This window comes from Mus musculus, chromosome 6, assembly GCF_000001635.26.
Source record: "Mus musculus strain C57BL/6J chromosome 6, GRCm38.p6 C57BL/6J".
Taxonomy (NCBI): Eukaryota; Metazoa; Chordata; class Mammalia; order Rodentia; family Muridae; genus Mus; species Mus musculus.
This window is the reverse complement of record NC_000072.6, coordinates 56,963,593-56,986,725: the sequence shown is the minus strand read 5'-3', so window position 1 is coordinate 56,986,725 and position 23,133 is coordinate 56,963,593. Positions and strand designations below refer to the sequence as shown.

Sequence of the window (23,133 nt, the reverse complement as noted above, 5' to 3'; positions counted from 1 at the left end):
TCTAATAAAAAAGAAAAAGGAAAAAAAGAAAAAAGTGAATATCAATGAGAATCTTCTTTTGAATGGCTTCAGCATCAAAGTAATATTATATAAAGTAAAAAGGGAAAGAAAAATCATGTGGAAATATCAACTTATTGTGTACACTTAATTTAAGGACTCTCTACTGTTTGACAACAGAAATGTCAAGAGAATGTACATGTGTAATAGCACATATTTTATTTAAAATCACGTGAAGAATTTTCCTTTGTTACTAAGTATAAAAAGAATCTGTATTTTGGAAACAAAATAACTGTTGCTACACAGGACGATTCTTTATAACCAGTGATAAGTCCAGTTCCACGGGAGCCCATGCCATCTTCTCACCTCTGTGGGCACAGGGGAATGCACACAGGCATGCACTCTAGCATAACACTTGTACATATAAATAAGTAATTAATTAATAGGTTTTATAAAGAAGAGTGAAAACATATTTTTTAAAATACATATGGTGGTGTTTTGACTGTAGGTTTTTCAGCATAATGATTATTCTGTTATCAGAACTGAATTGTACCAAAGGAGTAATTGTGGGATAGGCATTCATCAAAAACTTCTGAACAGTAAGGATTACTGGATCATACCTCCATAACAGGAATGAGGTCATTGAAATGATTAAGTCTACCCAATACATGACCACAAAGAAAAACACCAGCAGCAAGATGGTCTGAGTGGCCCTTTTCTCAGGGGATGCTCTCATGTGGCTGATGCTATGAAGATGCTTGCATTGCCTCTGATGTCTGGACAAGATAATCACCATGTATGTACTTGTGGTTAGCATGACTCCTATAAGAAATACATCTCTGGAAGTTGTCACTGTTAAAATAAGTCCTCTGATGATGTTGTTCATGGGTAAGAGTGAGCAGTATTTAGTAGCCTTCATCTGTTTGGTCTCACTCACATTGGTATAAGCACCAACAAAGAAGATCTGGTTACTATTGAAGGACAAATTGAAGGACCACATACATAAGAAAGCATATATCATGTATTTTTTTAGTTTGTGTTTAAATTTTGCCAGCAATGTAGTACTGGGACATATTGTGACAGCTTGGAACACACTCAGGAGGCAGGTGGTGCACATAGAGAGGCTTCTCATCACCCTGCTTATGTAAAAAGTTGCCTTACACTTGATGTCATTCTCAATGTTCAATAACTCAAAAAAGTCTGTAAGCCAAATATCCCCTCCAGTGAGAAACATGATTATATGAACGAAGGTCAGTTGACAGGAGATCAGGTCTGTGGGCTTACGTCTGTGACCTAGGATTATGTAAATATAGAAACAAACAAGAAACAGATTGGCTAGGACTCCAAACCCAGCTTGGAAATAAAGAACATTCTTGATTGAGAACATAAGTGGAGATTTTATTCATCTGAAGAGCTTAGTGGAAGCTTATTTCATATAGCTGAAAAAATAATAGAGCATACATTAAGTTTGAGATACACTGGCTATATAATCATTCTATTTTAAATAATAATTCTTGACTAACATGACTCTTTTATTCTTGATCTTCCAGAATGTACATTATAGCCTATATTCCTGCTACTTCCATGTATCTGCTTTACATATAGAAAATTATATATAATAATTACTATCACAATCATATCTGTACAGAATACTCAGTGGCTCTGTACTACACCTGAGTCTCATGCCTTAGAAATATGATCCTATTGATTTAAATGCCTTGTTCTGTAGGTAAAGATTAAACAGTAGTGATAAGTATAGAATGTTAATCATATTCCTTCAAAGGAATAAATGTTATATTAACCTGAAAATATTTTCCAAAGAAATCCAATATATCAGGTGATTCAGTATCATTTTCTATAATTTTACTATACTCTAGTTTGCAACTATCCATGTTTAATTCATAATTCTAATCCAATCACAGTGGTAATTCATGGTAATCCCACTATTTCAATCTGACAAATATCTTTCTCAATCAATCTGTTTTTATGATCCTTTTTCAAAGAAATCACACATCCCCAGAATCTAAATTTAAAAGATAGATACAGTTCAAGACCATTAGCATAATTTCCATACCCTATGATGATTAATTGTGGTTCTAAGTAGCCCTAGGCCTCTCCTAATTATGTCCCATCCCATGACCTTTAGTGAAACTTCAGATTCAAAGAACTAAGTCCCAGCTACCAAGGCAGATAGTATTTTTTTTTCCTTTTTGGAGGGGCAGTGTAATTAGTTAGTAGAAAAAGTAGTTATGGCTTTTCAGAAATCTATGTTGATATTTTAACTACCTACCTCGTTCTTCTGTATATATCCCCTTCCACATTCTGAAAAGCCACCATTTTCCTAGTTCACTAATGAGATCATTTGTACCCTGCTCTTCTGTTCTCTATTGCTTCCATCACACCCCTGCATGATCAATGCTCCTCTTTTGCTTTACTGATTTCAGTAGTTACTATAGGCTACATGTATCTCTCCAATAAGAAAGAACTTGGGTGCTAAGAAAGATAAACACTATTATCAACATGGTATGACAAACATAAACTCACTGAAGATGACCAGATAGTGAGGCTATTTGTATATTTCTCTTTCAAAACATATTCCTTCCCGTGCAGTGGAAACAAAGTATTACTACATGTCATCAGACCCCACACAATTTTCACTGTTTCACTCAACAGTCTTACATTTAATGCCTATGTTAGTTATTTGACCTGGTGACCAGGATAAATTTATTATGGAATTAATTTAATTTATTACTTTAAATCAGCTTGTAATAGAGAAATCGAAAATGACTACACTGAATCAGATTCTTGTGAGAAAAAGTGTCCAATTATATTTTCAAGTTCACACATATATTCCACATATATAGAGAGATGCATGTATGTATAGAAATAATTCAGAAGCTAGTGTCTGAGACCATCCTATAACTTTTCTATGACTATATCACCATAAGTCACACTTTAATATTTACATTATTTTGCACTTGAAAAACTTAATCTAGTAAAGGAATGGATTCATGCCAATTACCAGATCCAAACATCAAATTCTCGCACCAACAGACATACAGTATATATTCTGTTTATAAAGGCTCCAGGATACACAGTAGAGATGAAGCTCCATGGTCAAGAGCATGTCTTGCTTTTGGGTAGACCCGGGTTTGATTCTCAGCAATGACATGGTGGCTTGTGACCATATGTGACTTGGGTTGAAGGAGATACAAATTCTGACCAGGCTACAAGAGATATACAGATACTATATGTAGACAAAATATACATATAGAGAGAGAAAGAGAAAAAAATAAATAAAGCTGCAGGAAATTTTTTAATTCATGCCTTAGTCTGCAAACTGTAAGAACTGTAACCCTATCCTAATTTTTAAACTTACAAATAGAGAAACCATATTCATATGATAATTTATCATTAATTATACTGCAATAGTTTATTAATATTTATTAAGATTGATTATAAGTATTATAATTATTAAAAAGATGTTAATATAATAAGGTAAAAGATAATAATGTAAATGTTTTTCTCATCCCAAATATATGCACTTCAACCTCTCTAGTTCATATCTATTGCTTTGTAAATATTTATCCCATACAAAAAATAATGAACCTTCTAATTCATAAATTGGCATTTTTATTTGAGGCTCACTGGAGCTGACTGTTGGTGAAAAAAAGACCATGGCTATCATGAGTAAACTGGATTGTTAGCAGGGAGATATACTGAAAAAAATCTTTTCTTTAAAAAGAAAATTTCAGTTTTGACAGCATCCACATTAGTTTAATTTGCAATATTTAGTTGTAAGTACTAAAACCCATAATATATCCATAGACATTTATAGTAGTGGAGAAGCCATGACTATTAAATTGACCAAAAGACTAAGCAGTCTGCAGGCATGTGTATGAAGAAGCGTGTGTGTGTGTGTGTGTGTGTGTGTGTGTGAGAGAGAGAGAGAGAGAGAGACAGAGAGAGAGACAGAGACAGAGACAGAGACAGAGAGACAAAGGGAGGGAGGGAAGGAGGGAGGAAGGGAGAGACAGACAGACAGACAGACAGACAGACAGACAGACAGACAGAAGGAAACCTGTTTTTCACGCACAGCTCTACACTCTCACTTTACCTCTTAATTATCACAATGTTTAATATTAGAACAGTTTGTTTTATGCACATATAGTGATCCTTATATTCTCTTTCTAAGGATTTAATAATGTAAGAAACATATAAGAATAGTAAGTTGAAGTGTGCTTTTCATTTTAAGTATCACATTTGGTGGGTAATGATCTTTAAGCTGTATGGCTGCTCAGAGAGGACATGAAATGAATATGTGATTTTCAGGTGACAAGTGAAATTGTTGGCTAATGTACTGTCCATTGTCACAACACAAAGATGTTTTTAGAAATCCCCACGAGAGAAAGAACTTGGAATCAAAAATTAGTTCCTACATAAGTCCCTTCCGGTGAGCACCAGCACTGGGGAACCTTGGGTGTGGAGTCAGCGACCCCCCACAAGGTCCCCTAGAGGACTCTCTACACGATCTTGGGACCACCGGTGAGTGGAACACAACTTCTGTTCCAATCCAATCTTGCGGGACATGAGACAGCATTAGAAAAGCAGGAAACCCGGCCTGACCAATGTCACAAGTCTCTTCCTGTCGGCACCAGCACTGAGTCACCAGGGCATAGAGTCGGCGGACACCTCCAAGGCCCCTAGAGGAAAGCTTCTGAGACAGACCCAATTTTGGGCTCCAAACATCCTGGAGGGCTTTGCCAGAGCACCTGAGGGAGCCATCTTGGTTCCTGGATCTCTCCAAGACTAGTCTGAGCAGGTGAGAGTGGAATACAGAAGCTAACAGCTTCTGTGACAGGCTGAAGCAAAACAGCTTCTGGGCCAGGTCCTGTTTTGGGCCTTCATCTTCTGACAGGAGGGAGGTCCAAACTCCAGATATCTGCGCACCTTCCCTGGAAGAGGAGAGCTTGCCTGCAGAGAGTGCTCTGACCACTGAAACTCAGAGGAGAGAGCTAGTCTCCCAGGTCTGCTGATAGAGGCTAACAGAATCAACAGAGGAACAATCTCTAACCAGAGACAACTATAACAACTAACTCCAGAGATTACCAGATGTCGAAAGGCAAACGTAAGAATCTTACTAACAGAAAACAAGACCACTCACCATCATCAGAAATCAGCACTCCCGCCTCGCCCAGTCCTGGGCACTTCAACACACCCAAAAAGCTAGACCCAGATTTAAAAGAATATCTCATGATGATGGTAGAGGACATCTAGAAGGACTTTAATGACTCACTTAAAGAAATACAGGAGAACACTGCTAAACAGGTAGAAGACCTTGAAGAGGAAGCACAAAAATCCCTTAAAGAATTGCAGAAAAACACAACCAAACAGGCGATGGAATTGAATAAAACCATCCAAGACCTAAAAAGGGAAGTAGACACAATAAAGAAAACCCAAAGTGAGGCAACGTTGGAGATAGAAACCCTAGGAAAGAAATCTGGAGTCATAGATGTGAGCATCAGCAACAGAATACAAGAGATGGAAGAGAGAATCTCAGGTGCAGAAGATTCCATAGAGAACGTCAGCACAACAATCAAAGAAAATACAAAATGCAAAAAGATCCTAACTCAAAACATCCAAGAAATCCAGGACACAATGAGAAGACCAAACCTATGGATAAGAGGAGTAGATGAGAATGAAGATTTTCAACTTAAAGGGCCAGTAAAAATCTTCAATAAAATTATAGAAGAAAACTTCCCAAACATAAAGAAAGACATGACCATGAACATACAAGAAGCCTACAGTACTCCAAATAGAATGGACCAGAAAAGAAATTCCTCCCCACACATTATAATCAGAACAACAAATGCACTAAATAAAGATAGAATATTAAAAGCAGTAAGGGAAAAGGGTCAAGTAACATATAAAGGCAGGCCTATCAGAATTACACCAGACTTTTCACCAGAGACTATGAAAGCCAGAAGATCCTGGACAGATGTTATACGGACCTGAAGAGAACACAAATGCCAGCACAGGCTACTATACATAGCAAATCTTTCAATTACCATAGATGGAGAAACCAAAGTGTTCCATGACAAAACCAAATCCACACAATATATTTCCAGGAATTCAGCCCTTCAGAGGATAATAATGGGAAAACACCAAAACAAGGACAGAAACTATGCCATAGAAAAATCAAGAAAGTAATCCTTCAAGAAACCAAAAAGAAGACAGCCATAAGAACAGAATCCCAATTCTGACAACAAAAATTAGAGGAAGCAAATATTACTTTCCCTTAATATCTCTTAATATCAATGGACTCAGTTCCCCAATAAAAGACATAGACTAACAGACTGGCTACATAAACAGGACCCAACTCTTTGCTGCATACAGGAAACCCACCTCACGGAAAAAGACAGACACTAGCTCAAGGTAAAAGGCTGGAAAACAATTTTGAAAGGAAATGGTCCTAAGAAACAAGCTGGAGTAGCCATTCTAATATCTAGTAAAATCGCCTTCCAAGCCAGGGTTTTCAAAAAAGACAAGGAGGGGAACGTCATGCTCATCAAAGGTAAAATCTTCGAAGATGAACTCTCAATTCTGAATATCTGTGCTCCAAATGCAAGGGCATGTACATTCATTAAAGAAACAAAAGTAAAGCTCAAAGCACACATTGCACCTCACAAAATAATAGTGCGAGACTTCAACACCCATACGCTCAACAATGGACAAATAATGTAAACAGAAACTAAACAGGGACACAGTGAAACTAACAGAAGTTATGAAACAAATGGATTTAAAAGATATCTATAGAACATTTTATCCTAAAACAAAAGGATATACCTTCTTCTCAGTACCTCCTGGTACCTTCTCCAAAACTGACCATATAACTGGTCAAAAAACAGGCCTCAACAGATACAAATATATTGAAATTGTCCGATGCACCCTATCAGATCACCATGGACTAAGGCTGATCTTCAATAACTACATAAATAATAGAAAGCCAACATTCACATGGAAACTGAACAACACTCTTCTCAATGATACCTTGGTCAAGGAAGGAATAAAGAGAGAGATTAAAGACTTTTAGAGTTTAATAAAAATGAAGCCACAACATACCCAAACTTATGGGACACAATGAAAGCATTTCTAAGAGGGAAACTCATAGCTCTGAGTGCCTCCAAAAAGAAGCTAGAGAGAGCACACACTAGCAGCTTGACAAAACACCTAAAAGCTCTAGAGCAAAAGGAAGCAAATTCACCCAAGAGGAGTAGACGGCAGGAAATAATCAAACTCAGGGGTGAAATCAATCAAGTGGAAACAAGAAGAACTATTCAATGAATCAACCAATCGAGGAGCTGGTTCTTTGAGAAAATCAACAAGATAGATAACCCCTTAGCCAGACTCACTAGAAGGCACAGGGACAGCATCCTAATTAACAAAATCAGAAATGAAAAGGGAGACATAACAACAGATCCTGAAGAAATCCAAAACACCATCAGACCTTTCTACAAAAAGCTATACTCAACAAAACAGGAGAACCAGGATAAAATGGAGAAATTTCTAGACAGATACCAGGTATCAAAGTTAAATCAGGATCAGGTTAATGATCTAAACAGTCCTATATCCCCTAAAGAAATAGAAGCAGTCATTAATACCCAGGACCAGATGGGTTTAGTGCAGAGTTCTGCCAGACCTTCAAAGAAGATCTAATTCCAGTTCTGCACAAACTATTCCACAAAATAGAAGCAGAAGGTACTCTACCCAATTCATTCTATGAAGCCACAATTACTCTGATACCTAAACCACAGAAAGACCCAACAAAGATAGACCCAACTTCAGACCAATTTCCCTTATAAATATCGATGCAAAAATACTCAATAAAATTCTTGCTAACCAAATCCAAGAACACATCAAAACAATCATCCATCCTGACTAAGTACATGTCATTCCAGGGATGCAGGGATGGCTTAATATACGGAAATCCATCAACGTAATCCAGTATATGAACAAACTCAAAGACAAAAACCACATGATCATCTTGTTAGATGATTATCTTGTTAGATGCTGAGAAAGCATTGACAAAATCCAACACCCATTCATGATAAAAGTCTTGGAAAGATCAGGAATTCAAGGAACATACCTAAACATGATAAAAGCAATCTAAAGCAAACCAATAGCCAACATCAAAGTAAATGGTGAGAAGCTGGAAGCAATCCCACTAAAATCAGGGACTAGACAAGGCTGCCCACTTTCTCCCTACCTATTCAACATTGTACTTGAAGTCCTAGCCAGAGCAATTCGACAACAAAAGGAGATCAAGGGGATACAAATTGGAAAGGAAGAAGTCAAAATATCACTTTTTGCAGATGATATGATAGTATATATAAGTGACCCTAAAAATTCCACCAGAGAGCTCTTAAACCTGATAAACAGATTCAATGAAGTAGCTGGATATAAAATTAACTCCAACAAGTCAATAGCCTTTCTCTACACAAAGGATAAACAGGCTGAGAATGAAATTAGGGAAACAACACCATTCTCAATAGTCACAAATAATATAAAATGCCTTGGCGTGACTCTAACTAAGGAAGCAAAAGTTCTGTATGATAAGAACTTCAAATCTCTGAAAAAAGAAATTAAAGAAGATCTCAGAAGATGGAAAGATCTCCCATCCTCAAGGATTGGCAGAATCATCTTTGTAAAAATGGCTATCTTGCCAAAAGCAAGCTACAGATTCAATGCAATCCCCATCAAAATTCCATCTCAATTCTTCAACGAATTAGAAAGGGCAATCTGCAAATTCATCTGGAATAACAAAAAACCTAGGATAGCAAAAACTCTTATCAAGGATCAAAAGAACCTCTGGTGGAATCACCATCCTTGACCTAAGCTGTACTATAGAGCAATTGTGATTAAAAACTGGTATAGTGACAGACAAGTAGACCAATGGAATAGATCTGAAGACCCAGAAATGAACCCACACAACTATGGTCACTTGATCTTTGACAAGGGAGCAAAAACCATCCAGTGGAAAAAAGACAGCATTTTCAACAAATGGTGCTCGTACAACTGGCTGTTATCATGTAGAGAAATGCGAATTGATCCATTCCTATCTCCTTGTAGTAAGGTCAAATCTAAGTGGATTAAGGAACTCCACATAAAACCAGAGACACTGAAACTTATAGAGGAGAAAGTAGGGAAAAGCCTCAAAGATATGGGCACAGGGGAAAAATTCCTGAATAGAACAGCAATGGCTTGTGCTGTAAGATCAAGAATCGATAAATGGGACCTCATAAAATTGCAAAGCTTCTGCAAAGCAAAAGACACCGTCAATAAGACAAAAAGACCACCAACAGATTGGGAAAGGATCTTTACCTATCCTAAATCAGATAGGGGACTAATATCCAATATATATAAAGAACTCAAGAAGGTGGACTCCAGAAAATCAAATAACCCCATTAAAAATGGGGCTCAGAGCTGAACAAAGAATTCTCACCTGAGGAATACCGAATGGCAGAGAAGCACCTGAAAAAATGTTCAACATCTTTAATCATCAGGTAAATGCAAATCAAAACAGCACTGAGATTCCACTTCACTCCTGTCAGAATGGCTAAGATCAAAAACTCAGGTGACAGCAGATGCTGGCAAGGATGTGGAGAAAGGGGAACACTCCTCCATTGTTGGTGGGATTGCAAGCTTGTACAACCACTCTGGAAATCAGTCTGGTGGTTCCTCAGAAAATTGGACATAGTACTACCGGAGGATCCCACAATACCTCTCCTGGGCATATATCCAGAAGATGTCCCAACCGGTAAGAAGAACACATGCTCCGCTATGTTCATAGCAGCCTTATTTATAATATCCAGAAGCTGGAAAGAACCCAGATGTCCCTCAACAGAAGAATGGATACAGAAAATGTGGTACATTTACACAATGGAGTACTACTCAGCTATTAAAAACAATGGATTTATGAAATTCTTGGACAAATGGATGTATATGGAGGATATCATGCTTAGTGGAGTAACCCAATCACAAAAGAAGTCATTAGATATGCTGTCACTGATAAGTAGATATTAGCCCAGAAACATAGAACACCCAAGATACAATTTGCAAAACACAAGAAAATCAAGAAGAGAGAAGACCAATGGGTGGATATGTCATTCCTTCTTAGAATAGGGAACAAAATACCTATGAAAGGAGTTACAGAGACAAAGTTTGGAGCTAAGAGGAAAGGATGGACTATCCAGAGATTACCCCTCCCATGGATCCATCCCATAATCAGCCTCCAAACTCAGACACTATTGCATATGCCAGAAAGATTTTGCTGAATGGACCCTGTTATAGCTATCTCATATGAGGCTATGCTAGTGCCTGGCAAATACAGAAGTGGATGCTCACAGTCATCTATTAGATGGAACACAGGGCCCCCAATGGAGAAGCTACAGAAAGTACCCAAGGAGATGAAGGGTTCTGCAACCTTATATGTGGAAAAACAATATGAACTAATCAGTACCACCAGAGCTCTTATCTCTTGCTGTATATGTAGCAGAAGATGGCCTAGTTGGCCATCACTGGGAAGAGAAGCCCCTTGGTATTGCAAACTTTATATGCCCCAGTACAGGGGAATGCTAGGACCAAAGAGCAGGAGTGTGTGGGTAGGAGAGCAGGGCAGGGGGAAGGTATAGGGAACTTTCAGGATAGCATTTGAAATGTAAATAAAGAAAATATCTAGTAAAAAAAATGTAAAAAAAAAAAAAAGAAAAAAAGAAAAGAAAGAGAGAAAGAAAGAAAAAAGCCAACATACACATGGTAGCTGAAGAACACTCTACTCAGTGATACCTTGGTCAAGGAAGAAATGAAGAAATTAAAAACTTTTTAGAATTTAATGAAAATGAAGCCACAACAACCCAAACTTATGGCACACAATGAAAGCATTCATAAGAGGAAAACACATAGCTCTGAATGCCACCAAAAAAATAAAATAAAATAAAAATAGAGAGAGCATACACAGGCAGCTTGACAGCACACCTAAAAGCTCTAGAACTAAAGGAAGCAAATTCACCCAAGAGGAAATAATCAAACACATGGCTGAAATCAAGCAACTGGAAACAAAAAGAACTGCACAAAGAATCAACCAAACCAGGAGCTGGTTCTTTGAGAAAATCAACAAGAGAGATAAACCCTTAGCCAGACTTAGAGGGAACAAGGACAGTATCAAATTAACAAAATCACAAATGAAGAAGGATACATAACAAGAGAATCTGAGGGAATCCTAATCATCAGATCCTATTACAAAAGGTTATTCTCAACAATACTGGAAACCCTGGATGAAATGGACAATTTCCTAGACCGATACCAGGTACCAAAGTTAAATCAGGATCAGATTAACGACCTAAACAGTCCAATACCCTCTAAAGAAATAGAAGCAGTCATTAATAGTCTCCCAACTAAAAGAATCCCAGGAACAGATAGGTTTAATGCAGAGTTCTATCAGACCTTCAAAGAAGACCTAATTCCAATTCTCCTCAAAGTATTCCACAATAGAAACAGAAGGTATTCTACCCAATGCATTCTATGAAGCCACAAGTGCTCTGATAACTAAGCCACACAAAGACGCAACAAACAAAGAGAAATTCAGACCAATTTCGCTTATGAATATCGATGCAAAAATACTCAATAAAATTCTCGCAGACCGAATCCAAGAACACATCAAAACAATCATCCATCATGATCAAGTAGGCTTCATCCCAGGGATGCAGGGATGGTTTAATATATGGAAATTCATCAACGTAATCCACTATGTAAAAAAACTCAAAGACAAAAACCACATGATCATCTCATTAGATGCTGAGAAAACATTTGACAAAATCCAACACCCCTTCATGATAAAAGTCTTGCAAAGACCAGGAATTCAAGACCCATCCTAAATATAATAACAGCAATATACAGCAAACCAGTAGCCAACATCAAGCTAAGAAACTGGAAACAATCCCACTAAAATCAGGGACTAGGCAAGGCTGCAAGCTCACTCCTAACTATTCAATATAGTACTTACTTGAAGTCCTAGCCAGAACAATTATACAACAAAAGGAGTTCAGGGGGGATACAAATTGGAAAGGACAAAGTCAAAATATCACTATTTGCTGATGGTATATATACATGACCCCAAAAATTCCACTAGCCAACTCCTAAACCAGATATTCAGTTTTAGTGCAGTGATGGCTATAGTGACCAGGATCAACTTATTGAATTAATTTGATCCATTACTTTAACTCAGCTTGTGAGAGAGAAATAAAACACAACTACACTGAAACAAATTCTTATGAGAAAAAGTGTCCAACTATATTTTCAAGTTTATGCATATATTCCACATATATAGATACATGCAGGTATGGATGGAAGTAATTCAGAAGCTAGTGCCTGAGACTATCCTATAACTTTTAAATGAATATGACACCATAAGACACATTTAATATTTACATTATTTTGCTCCTAAAAAGCTTAATCTAGTAAAGGAATGAGTTCATCCCAATTACCAGAGCTGAAAATCTAATTCTTTCACCAACAGACATTTACAGTAGCTGTAGAGTGGTGTTCTGTTTATAAAAGCTCCAGGATATGGGGTAGTGATTTACCTCAGTGATCAAGAGCATCTTTCGCTTTTGGAAAGACCCAGGTGTGATTCTCAGCAATGACATTACTGGCTTGTGACTATGTGACTCAGTTTGAAAGGGATACAACCTCTCTCTGACCAGGCACACAGGAGGTGCATATAGAAACTATATGTAGGCAAAATATACACACACACACACACACACACACACACATATATATATATATATAATAACAAAACTAAGTCTATAAACTTTAAGAACTATAGTCCAATTCTAATTTTAAGCCTACAAATGGATGAACCATATACATATATTAATTTACTATTAATTATATTCAATAATTTATTAATATAAGCACAAGTATTAAAATTAATATAAAAGATGATAACATAATAAGGTAAAATATATTAACGTAAAATGTTTTTTCTTAGCCCAAACTTATGAACTTCAACCTCTCTACGTCATATCTATTGCTTTGTAAATATATATCACAGACAGAAAATAACGAACCTTCTAATTCATAAATTGGCATTTTTATTTGAGGCTCGCTGGAACTGAGGTTTGGTGAAAAAAGACCATAGCTCTCATGAGTGAAAACTGTTTTTTTTAACATGGATATATACAGAGAAAAACCATCTTTTATTTAAAAAGGAGATTGCAGTTATGGGGAATTCTGTGTTAGTTTAAGTTGCAATATTTAGTTGCAAGTATTAAGTCCCAGAGTATATTTATAAACATTTATAATGACAGAGAATCCATCACGATTAAATTGACCCAGACCAAAAGACTAAGCAGTCTGCAGCCATGTGTGTGAAGATGCATATAACAGAGAAAGAGAGAGGGAGACACACAGAGACAGAGACAGAGACAGAGACAGAGACAGAGACAGAGACAGAGACAGAAAGAGAGACAGAGAGACAAAGACAGACAGGAAGAGATAGAAAAGAGGGATAGAGAGAAGTAAAAGTGTCTTCATGTACAGCTCTTTACTCTCCCAAGAACAATCACTTCATCTTTTCCTTATCACAATATTTGATGAATCTGAAACAGTTTGTCTTATACACATATAGTGATCTTTGTTTTCTGTTTGTGAAGATTTAATAATACAGGAACAAACAAGTATAGTATAACAAAAGTGTCATTTTCATTTTAAGTGTCAACACATTTAGTGAACAATGACCTAAAAGCTGTATGACTGCTCAGAGAGAACATAAATTGAGTATGTGTCTTTCAGGTGACAAGTAAAATTGTTGGCTGATATATAGTCTACTGTCAATGCTTCTTCAGACACATGGCTATAGACTGCTTAGTCTTTTGGTCTGGGTGAATGTAACAGTGATGGTTTCTCCACTATTATAAATGTTTATGGATATACTCTGGGTGTTAGTACTGACAACTAAATATTGCAACTTAAACTAACATGGGAGCCACCAAAACTGCAATTTTCTTTTAAATAAAATAATAAAATAAATAAATGAAGGCATTTTTAGGAAAGCCCAAAAGTTAAAAAACTTAATCTCCAAATTAGTCCCAAAAGCAACAGAAGTGTCACTGCAGAGACTGTGGGTAAGCAATCATACCCAGAGCTTCATCACAAGTTGCATGGTGTGAGTTTGGGAAATACATGAGTGTTCACTGTAAATCTCTCTCTCTCTCTCTCTCTCTCTCTCTCTCTCTCTCTCTCTCTCTCTCTCTCTCTGTGTGTGTGTGTGTGTGTGTGTGTGTGTGTGTGTGTGTGTGTGTGTGTGTATTTGCATGTTTGAATGCGTTGTATGCACAAGACAGAAGGAGAAAGAGAAGAGGAAGATGGAGAGAAGGAGGGAAAGGGAGAGAATGAGACTATCATGTCCATGAATAGATCACAAGCATATTGTGTTCTGGAGCTGCTAGTGTGAGTACATTTACATCACTTGAATGAAAAACCGAATGGCATATCAAATATGTTCATGAAATAAAATGAGCATGAAGGAAAATGGAAGAATGTCCTCTGTTTTCTGGGTGACATATTTATTTCCACAATGGTCCTTTCCAGAGCACTGGTACAAACTTTTAAGGGAAATTATTCAAAACAAACTGAAAATTCTATAATGCTTACAAACATAAACTCATGCTTCTGACAACTGCTTATATAAGATTGAAACTCTGGGCCACAGAGTTCATAATGGTTACTGGCATTATTTTGTTCCATTTCAGTGACTATAATTTATAATTCTACATCCTCAGTTTTACACTTTGATTTCCTTGGATTTCTGTTTGTGTGTATGAGATGGAGACAGACAGGTATACAGACAGAAAGACAGACAGAAGTTCACACTGACTTCAATCAAACCCATGAGTCTCCTGCCTTAACTTTGAAAGTGCTTGGATCATCCTGACACTACTGAACCAGACTGCTGGTATCCTGACAACAGAAATTTGAATGGCCCCCAAAGAACTGTTTCTAAATTGGCCCATATCTACTTGTTCTATTTACCATCCTTTCTCCTCTACCATTGGACAGTGGGCTAGAAGATGGGTTGAAATATTTGAGAACCCTTATTAAAGTAGGTTTTGAAAAATCTAAGCATACAGGCCTCAAATTAAATGCTTCTTTCTATTTAAAAATAAGTGCTGAGATCAAAGGCATGTGCCAACACAACTGTCATTATTTTCCACTTCAATCTCCTATAAACATTAGTAACTGGTATTCCAAGAAAAAAATTGACTTGTGATATTCATTACTAAACTTAAATTACTTAGCATTGTGTGTGTGTGTGTGTGTGTGTGTGTGTGTGTGTGTGTGTGTGTGTAAGTAGATTTTAACAAGCAATTATACTTTGTAACTGTTAGAGGAAACTTAGTGATTTTGATTTTAAATAACTTTATGCTATTAAAGAATTATAAATATATTTCTCACTACTAATGAAAGTCTTACACAATACTATTCAGCTTTAATGCTACAATGTTCAATTTAGAAAAACTGAAATAGGAAAACGGAATTCATTTTAATAAAATAACTAAAAGTCCTACTGAAAATTACATTTGAGAAAGAATAATTCATTTGAGTAATGAGGTAAGATTTCCAAATATTTTTGAGGTGCCTATAAAATGTTTACATTATGAGAGATCATTGCAATAGATTAAACAAATCTATGTAAAAAAAATAAAACTGGAGAAAAGTGTAAAATGGAAAAATACAAAACACAAATTGATTGCATCAATATTATATACCAACCCCTGCAAGAAAATAAATGGTTGTCACTTGGTTTTTACTCTCTAAGACTATTCAGTTTTGTTACAGGGATGGAAAACTATCACAGTTGGCCATATCTAGGTGGAACCGTGATCAAGAATTCATAGAGCATTCAGTACAATCTTTTGTCTGATTGATCTGAGATAAAGTTAATTTTTAAATATATGCCAGCATATATTCATTATAAAAAGTAGTGAGTGTAGTGACATTTTCATTTACTATATAATACTCAATGATCATCTGCAGCCTGTTAGCTTTTCCTGTCTCTATCCATCCTGCTAGGCCCTCTATACTGTCACATATAGTAGAGACCAAACTGAGTGTAATCAGTGTTCTTTTATAAATCAATACACTGGTATTCATATCTGCAAGCATCTCTGGTTTACTTATGATACAATATAGCTCAAAAGTAAAATTGTAAGCAGAAAATTCTCTACTCATTTATTAAAGAATCCTCTTTCATTCTACCACCTCCTGTCTCACTATAATAAAGAGAAAACAAAACAAAACCACTCACCATCTGGGCTTCCCAGAACATCCTTGAAGAAGTTGGCCCTCAGAAGTAGTTATATGGGAGAAATGTCATCAGGTTATCTCCCTCCAGACCCATAGTTATCACTTCATCTGGAGAAGGCACTTCTGGCCTTAACATTGTCATAAACTGTAAACATCAAATGGAAAAGTAAACTTCCCTAATTCCAGGAGAACAGTAGTATAGGAACAGCTGAGCTCTGGGTTTCCCATGTGTGAGATTTCTCTCTTGGCCATATCTGTGTATGTAAATTAACTGATCCCAAACCTTGTAAACAAAACAAAAGTAAGAATAATAATATCCCATTTAAAAGAAGTAGAATATCAATTTATATTCCCCCAAGATATCTATCCTGCTTCCAAAGCATTCCTGGTGCCCTCTATAAGTATATGACAGTGACTGCAGTGTCACAGCTAGAAATTAACAGCTCTTTAGAGAAAATTAGAAAAGTGTCATCTCATTCAAACACACTAAGGTTAAGTGATGTTTAATAGAGAGCACACACACAGGAGATAGTATAACAGTTATTTTCAGAAGAAATCAGGCTGCGGGACTGTAAAATATAGTTCAGTTGGCCTAGTGTAGGCCTAGAAAGTGTTGTGGATGTGGGACACCATAAAACAAATCAAACCTTCAAATTATATACACAGGAGACAGAGATGAATTCCAAGTCAATGGCAAACACAAGAACTTCAATAAGATCATAGGGGAAAAAAAACTGCCCCAAAGACACAACCATATTATTTAAGAAGCCCACAGAATGGGGAGAAAAACAAAAAAAGGAAAAGAAGAAAGGAAAAGAAAAGAAAACAAAAGAAAACAAAAGAAAACAAAAGAGAAAAGCCAAAGGCACAATCAAAATTTTCATGTGCCTTTTTGTTTGTTTGTTAGTTTTCTATTTAACTTTATTTAATCTTTCTTTTGCATTAAAATTCAGATTTTATGGCTATCCCAATCATCCCTCTGACTGTTCACATCCCATACCTCCTCCGTTGTCACATCCATTCATCCATCCATCCTCACAAGCATGTCCTCTTCCCACCAGTTTTCTCCACTCCATGGGGTCTCCAGTCTCTTGAGTGTTAGGTGTATCTTCGCTGACTGAAACCAGTCCCTGCAGTCCTCTGATGTATATGTGTTGGGGGACCTCATATCAGCAGGTGTATACTGCCTGGTTGGTGGTCCAGTGTATAAGAGATCTTGGGGATCCAGGTTAATTGAGACTGACATTCCTCCTACAAGATTGCCCTCCTCCTCAGCTTCTTCCAGCTTTTCCCTAATTCAACCACGGGGGTCAGCAGCTTCTGTCCATTGGCTGGATATAAATATCTGCACCTGACTTTTTCAGCTGCTTTTTGGGTCTTTCAGAGGGGAGTCATGATAGGTTCCTTTTTGTGAGCAGTCCTTTTCCTCAGTAATAGTATCAGGCCTTAAGGCCTCCCCTTGAGCTGGAGCCCCATATAGTCCTGTCAATGGACCTTCTTTTCCTCAGGCTCATCTCCAGTTTTGTCCCTGCAGTTCTTTCAGACAGGAACAATTATGAGTCAAGAGTTTTTGACTGTGAGATAGCAACCCCCTCTCTCACTTGATGCCCTGTCTTTCTGCTAGAGGTGGGATCTACAAGATCCCTCTCCCCACTGTAAGTCGTTTCATCTAAGGTCCCTCCCTTTGAATCCTGAGAGTCTCTCACCTCCCAAGTCTCTGGTACATTTTGGAGCGCCCCCCAACCTCCTACCTCCTGGGGTTGCCTGTTTCCATTCTTTCTGCTGGTCCTCAAGGACCTGTCCCCCAGTGCAATACCTGATCATTTTCCCTCCTTCCACAGCCTGTCCTCTTTCCCACCTAGGATCCTCCCTCCCTCGTCCCTCATGTTATTGCTTTTTCCTGATGTGCCAATAAGTTCAAGGGTCTTTCTCACTTTCTCTTCTATTAGATTCAGTGTATCTGGGTTTTGCTGAGGTCCTTGACCCACTTGTATGTGAGCTTTGTGCAAGGTAACAAAAAGGAGGATATTTTCATTTTTCTACATGCAAACAGTCAATTAGACCAGCACCATTTATTGAAGATGCTTTCTTTTTTCATTGTATATTTTTGGCTTTATTGTCAAAGATCAAGTATATATAAGTGTGTGGTTTTATTTCTGGGTCTCCTAATTTAATCCATTGATCTACATGTTTGTTTCTGTACCAATACCATACAGTTTTTTATCACTATTGCTCTGTAGTATAGCTTGACATCAGGGATGGTGAGTCCACCAGCAGTTCTTTTACTGTTAAGAAGTGTTTTTTCTATGCTGCCCTTCCAGATGAATTTGAAAATTGTTCTTTTCATTTTGTTGAAGAATTATGTAGGGATTTTGTTGGGGATTGTGTTGAATCTATGGATTGCCACTCATATTTAAAATATTTAATATAGAAAACAAAAAGCAAACCAAAAAATGAATTGAAAACTCTATGGGAAAACACAAGGCACAAATAAATGAAAAGCTTCAAATAGAAAGGCCACACAAAGAAAGAGAATTTCAAACCACTTTCCCTTATGAACATCAATGCTAAAATACTCAAAATTTCTCACAAGCCAAAACCAAGAATATATCAAATCAATCATTATCAAGTAGGCTTCATCCCACGGATGCAAGGATGGTCTAATATATGGAAATCCATCTATGTAAACCACTATATGAACAAACTCAAAGAAAAAAAACCACATAATCATTTCATTAGATGCTGAGAAAGCATTTGACAAAATCCAACATCCCTTCATGACAAGAGAATTGGAAAGATCAAGAATTCAAGGCCCATACCTAAACATAGTAAAAGCAATGTGCAGCAAACCAGTAGCCAACATCAAGCTAAGAGGAGAGAAACTGGAAGCAATCCCACTAAAATCAGGGACTAGACAAGTCTTCAAGCTCACTCCCTACCGATTCAATATAGTACTTACTTGAAGTCCTAGCCAGAACAATTAGACAACAAAAGGAGATCAAAGGGGTACAAATTGAAAAGGAAGAAGTCAAAATATCACTATTTGCTGATGATATGATAGTATACTTAAGTGACACCAAAAGTTCCATCAGAGAACCCCTAAACCTGATAAACAACTTCAGCAAAGTAGCTGGATATAAAATTAACTTACACAAATCAGTGGCATTCCTCTACTCAAAGGATACACAGGCTGAGAAAGAAATTAGGGAAACAACACCCTTCACAATAGTCAGAAATAAAATTAAATGCCTTGAGGTGACTCTAACTAAGCAACTAAAAGATCTGTATAAGAACTTCGAGTCTCTGAAGAAATAAAATGAAGAATGTCTAGAAGATAGAAACATCTCCAATACTCATGGATTGGCAGGATTAATATAGTAAAAATGGCCATCTTGCCAAAAGCAATCTACAGATTCACTGCAATCTCCATCAAAATTCCATCTCAATTATTCACAGAGTTAGAAAAAGCAATTTGCAAATTCATCTGGAATAACAAAGAACCTAGGAAGGTGAAAACTGTTCTCAACAATTAAAGAACTTATGGTGGAATCATAATCCATGACCTCAAGGTGTACTACAAAGCAATTGTGATATTTAAAAAAAAAAACTGCATTGTATAGGTACAGTGACAGGCAGGTAGATTAATGGAATCGAATTGAAGACCAAGAAATGAACCCACAGACCTATGGTCACTTGATCTTTGACAAAAGAGGCTAAAACCAGGAGCTAAAACCATCCAGTGGAAAAAAAGACAGAATTTTCAACAAATGGTGCTGGCTCAACTGATGGTGAGCATGTATATAAAGAATGCAAACTGATACATTCTTGGATTTTTGTACAAAGCTCAAGTCCAAGTGGATCAAGGACATTCACACACACACACACACACACACACACACACACACACACACACACACAAAGATACACTGACACTTATAGAAGGGAAATTGAGGAAAACCTCAAACATATATAGGCACAGGGGGGAGATTCCTGAAAAGAACACCAATGGCTTGTACTGTAAGATGAAGAACCGACAAATAGGACCTCATAAAATTGCAAAGCTTCGCTTCTGGCCCACTGCTGTACCGTGGTCCCTGGCCCGGGGCGTCTACGGACACCCTCAAGGACCCACACAGGATCCGCCACGGCATCCTAAGACCTCTGGTGAGTGGAAGACAGTGCCTGCCCCAATCCAATCGCTCGGGACCTGAGAGAGCATTAATTAAGAAAGCAGATACCCGGCCAGATCCGGGGCTCAAGTCCATTCCTGCCCACTGCTGCACCGTGGTCCCTGGCCTGGGGTGTCTGCAGACACCCGCAAGGTCTCACACAGGATCTGCCACTGGATCCTAAGACCTCTGGTGAGTGGAACACAACTTCTGCCAGGAGGCAGGTTCAAACACCAGATATCTGGGCACCTTCCCTGCAAGAGGAGAGCTTGCCTGCAGAGAGTACTCTGTCCACTGAAACTAAGGATAGAACTAGTCTCCCAGGTCTGCTGATAGAGGTTGACATAATCACCTGAGGAACAAGCTCTAACCAGAGACAACTATAACAACTAGCTCCAGGGAATCCCATATGACGAAAGGCAAACATAAGAATCCTACTAACAGAAATCAAGATCACTCACCATCATCAGAACGCAGCAATCCCACGCCACCTAGTCCTGGGCACCCCAACACAACTGCAAAGCTAGACCCAGATTTAAAAGCATATCTCATGATGATGGTAGAGGACATCAAGATGAACTTTAATAACTCACTTAAAGAAATACAAGAGAACACTGCTAAAGAGTTACAAGTCCTTAAAGAAAAACAGGAAAGCACAACCAAACAGGTAGAAGTCCTTATACAAAAACAGGAAAGCACATACAAACAGGTGATGGAAATGAACAAAACCATACTAGACCTAAAAAGGGAAGTAGACACAATAAAGAAAACCCAGAGTGAGGCAACGTTGGAGATAGAAACACTAGGAAAGAAATATGGAACCATAGATGCTAGCAACACCAACAGAATACAAGAGATGGAAGAGAGAATCTCAGGTGCAGAAGATTCCATAGAGAACACCGGCACAACAATCAAAGAAAATGGAAAATGCAAAAAGATCCTAACTCAAAACATCCAGGAAATCCAGGACACAATGAGAAGACCAAATCTACGGATAATAGGAGTTGATGAGAATGAAGATTTTCAACTTAAAGGGCCAGCATATATCTTAAACAAAATTATAGAAGAAAACTTCCCAAACCTAAAGAATGACATGCCCATGAACATACAAGAGGCCTACAGAACTCCAAATAGACTGGACAAGAAAAGAAATTCCTCCCAACACATAATAATCAAAACAACAAATGCACTAAATAAAGAGAGAATATTAAAAGCAGTAAGGGAGAAAGGTCAAGTAACATATAAAGGCAGGCCTATCAGAATTACACCAGATTTTTCACCAGAGACTATGAAAGCCAGAAGAGCCTGGACAGATGTTACACAGACATTAAGAGGAAAAAAAAATGCCAGCCCAGACTACTATACCCGGCCAAACTCTCAATTACCATAGATGGAGAAACCGAAGTATTCCAAGACAAAACCAAATTCACACATTATGTTTCCTCGAATCCAGCCCTTCAAAGGATAATAACAGAAAAAAACCAATACAAGGACTGAAATCACACCCTAGAAAAAGCAAAAAAGTAATCCCTCTACAAACCAAAAAGAAGACAGCCACAAGAACAGAATGCCAACACTAGCAACAAAAATAAAAGGAAGCAACAATTACTTTTCCTTAATATCTCTTAATATCAATGGACTCAATTCCTCAATAAAAAGACATAGAATAAAAGACTGGCTAAACAAACAGGACCCAACATTCTGCTGCTTACAGGAAACCCATCTCAGGGAAAAAGACAGACACTACCTCAGAGTGAAAGGCTGGAAAACAATTTTCCAAGCAAATGGTCTGAAGAAACAAGCTGGAGTAGCCATTCTAATGTCGGATAAAATCGACTCCAACCCAAAGTTATCAAAAAAGACAAGGAGGGACACTTCATACTCATCAAAGGTAAAATCCTCCAAGAGGAACTCTCAATCCTGAATATCTATGCTCCAAATGCAAGGGCAGCCACATTCATTAAAGACACTTTAGTAAAGCTCAAAGCACACATTGCACCTCACACAATAATAGTGGGAGACTTCAACACACCACTTTCATCAATGGACAGATCATGGAAACAGAAACTAAACAGGGACACAGTGAAACTAACAGAAGTTATGAAACGAATGGACTTAACAGATATCTACAGAACATTTTATCCTAAAACAAAAGGATATACCTTCTTCTCAGCACCTCACAGTACCTTCTCCAAAATTGACCATATATTTGGTCACAAAACAGGCCACAACAGATACAAAAATATTGAAATTGTCCCATGCATCCTATCAGACCACCATGGCCTAAGACTGATCTTCAATAACAACATAAATAATGGAAAGCCAACATTCACGTGGAAACTGAATAACACTCTTCTCAATGATATCTTGGTCAAGGAAGGAATAAAGAAAGAAATTGAAGACTTTTTAGAGTTTAATGAAAATGAAGCCACAACGTACCCAAACCTATGGGACACAATGAAAGCATTTCTAAGAGGGGAAACTCATAGCTCTGAGTGCCTCCAAGAAGAAACTGGAGAGAGCACACACTAGCAGCTTGACAAAACACCTAAAAGCTCTAGAAAAAAAAGGAAGTAAATTCACCCAAGAGGAGTAGACG

General features: G+C 37.5%; 1 protein-coding gene across 1 annotated transcript; it reads right to left on the bottom strand.

Moving 5' to 3' along the window:
• Nucleotides 1–375: 375 nt before the first annotated feature.
• Vmn1r5 (vomeronasal 1 receptor 5) lies at nt 376–16,391 on the bottom strand. Its single transcript, NM_134174.3, has 2 exons — nt 16,367–16,391; nt 376–1,436 (listed from the first exon to the last, which is right to left on the bottom strand). Exon 2 carries the CDS (start codon nt 1,382–1,384, stop codon nt 437–439), a length of 948 nt encoding a protein of 315 aa, NP_598935.2. The 5' UTR covers nt 1,385–1,436; nt 16,367–16,391; the 3' UTR covers nt 376–436.
• Nucleotides 16,392–23,133: the final 6,742 nt, after the last annotated feature.

Coding starts and splice junctions, on each gene's coding strand:
- Vmn1r5 (NM_134174.3), bottom strand. CDS start 1,384: ATGTTCTCAATCAAGAATGTTCTTTATTTCCAAGCTGGGTTTGGAGTC.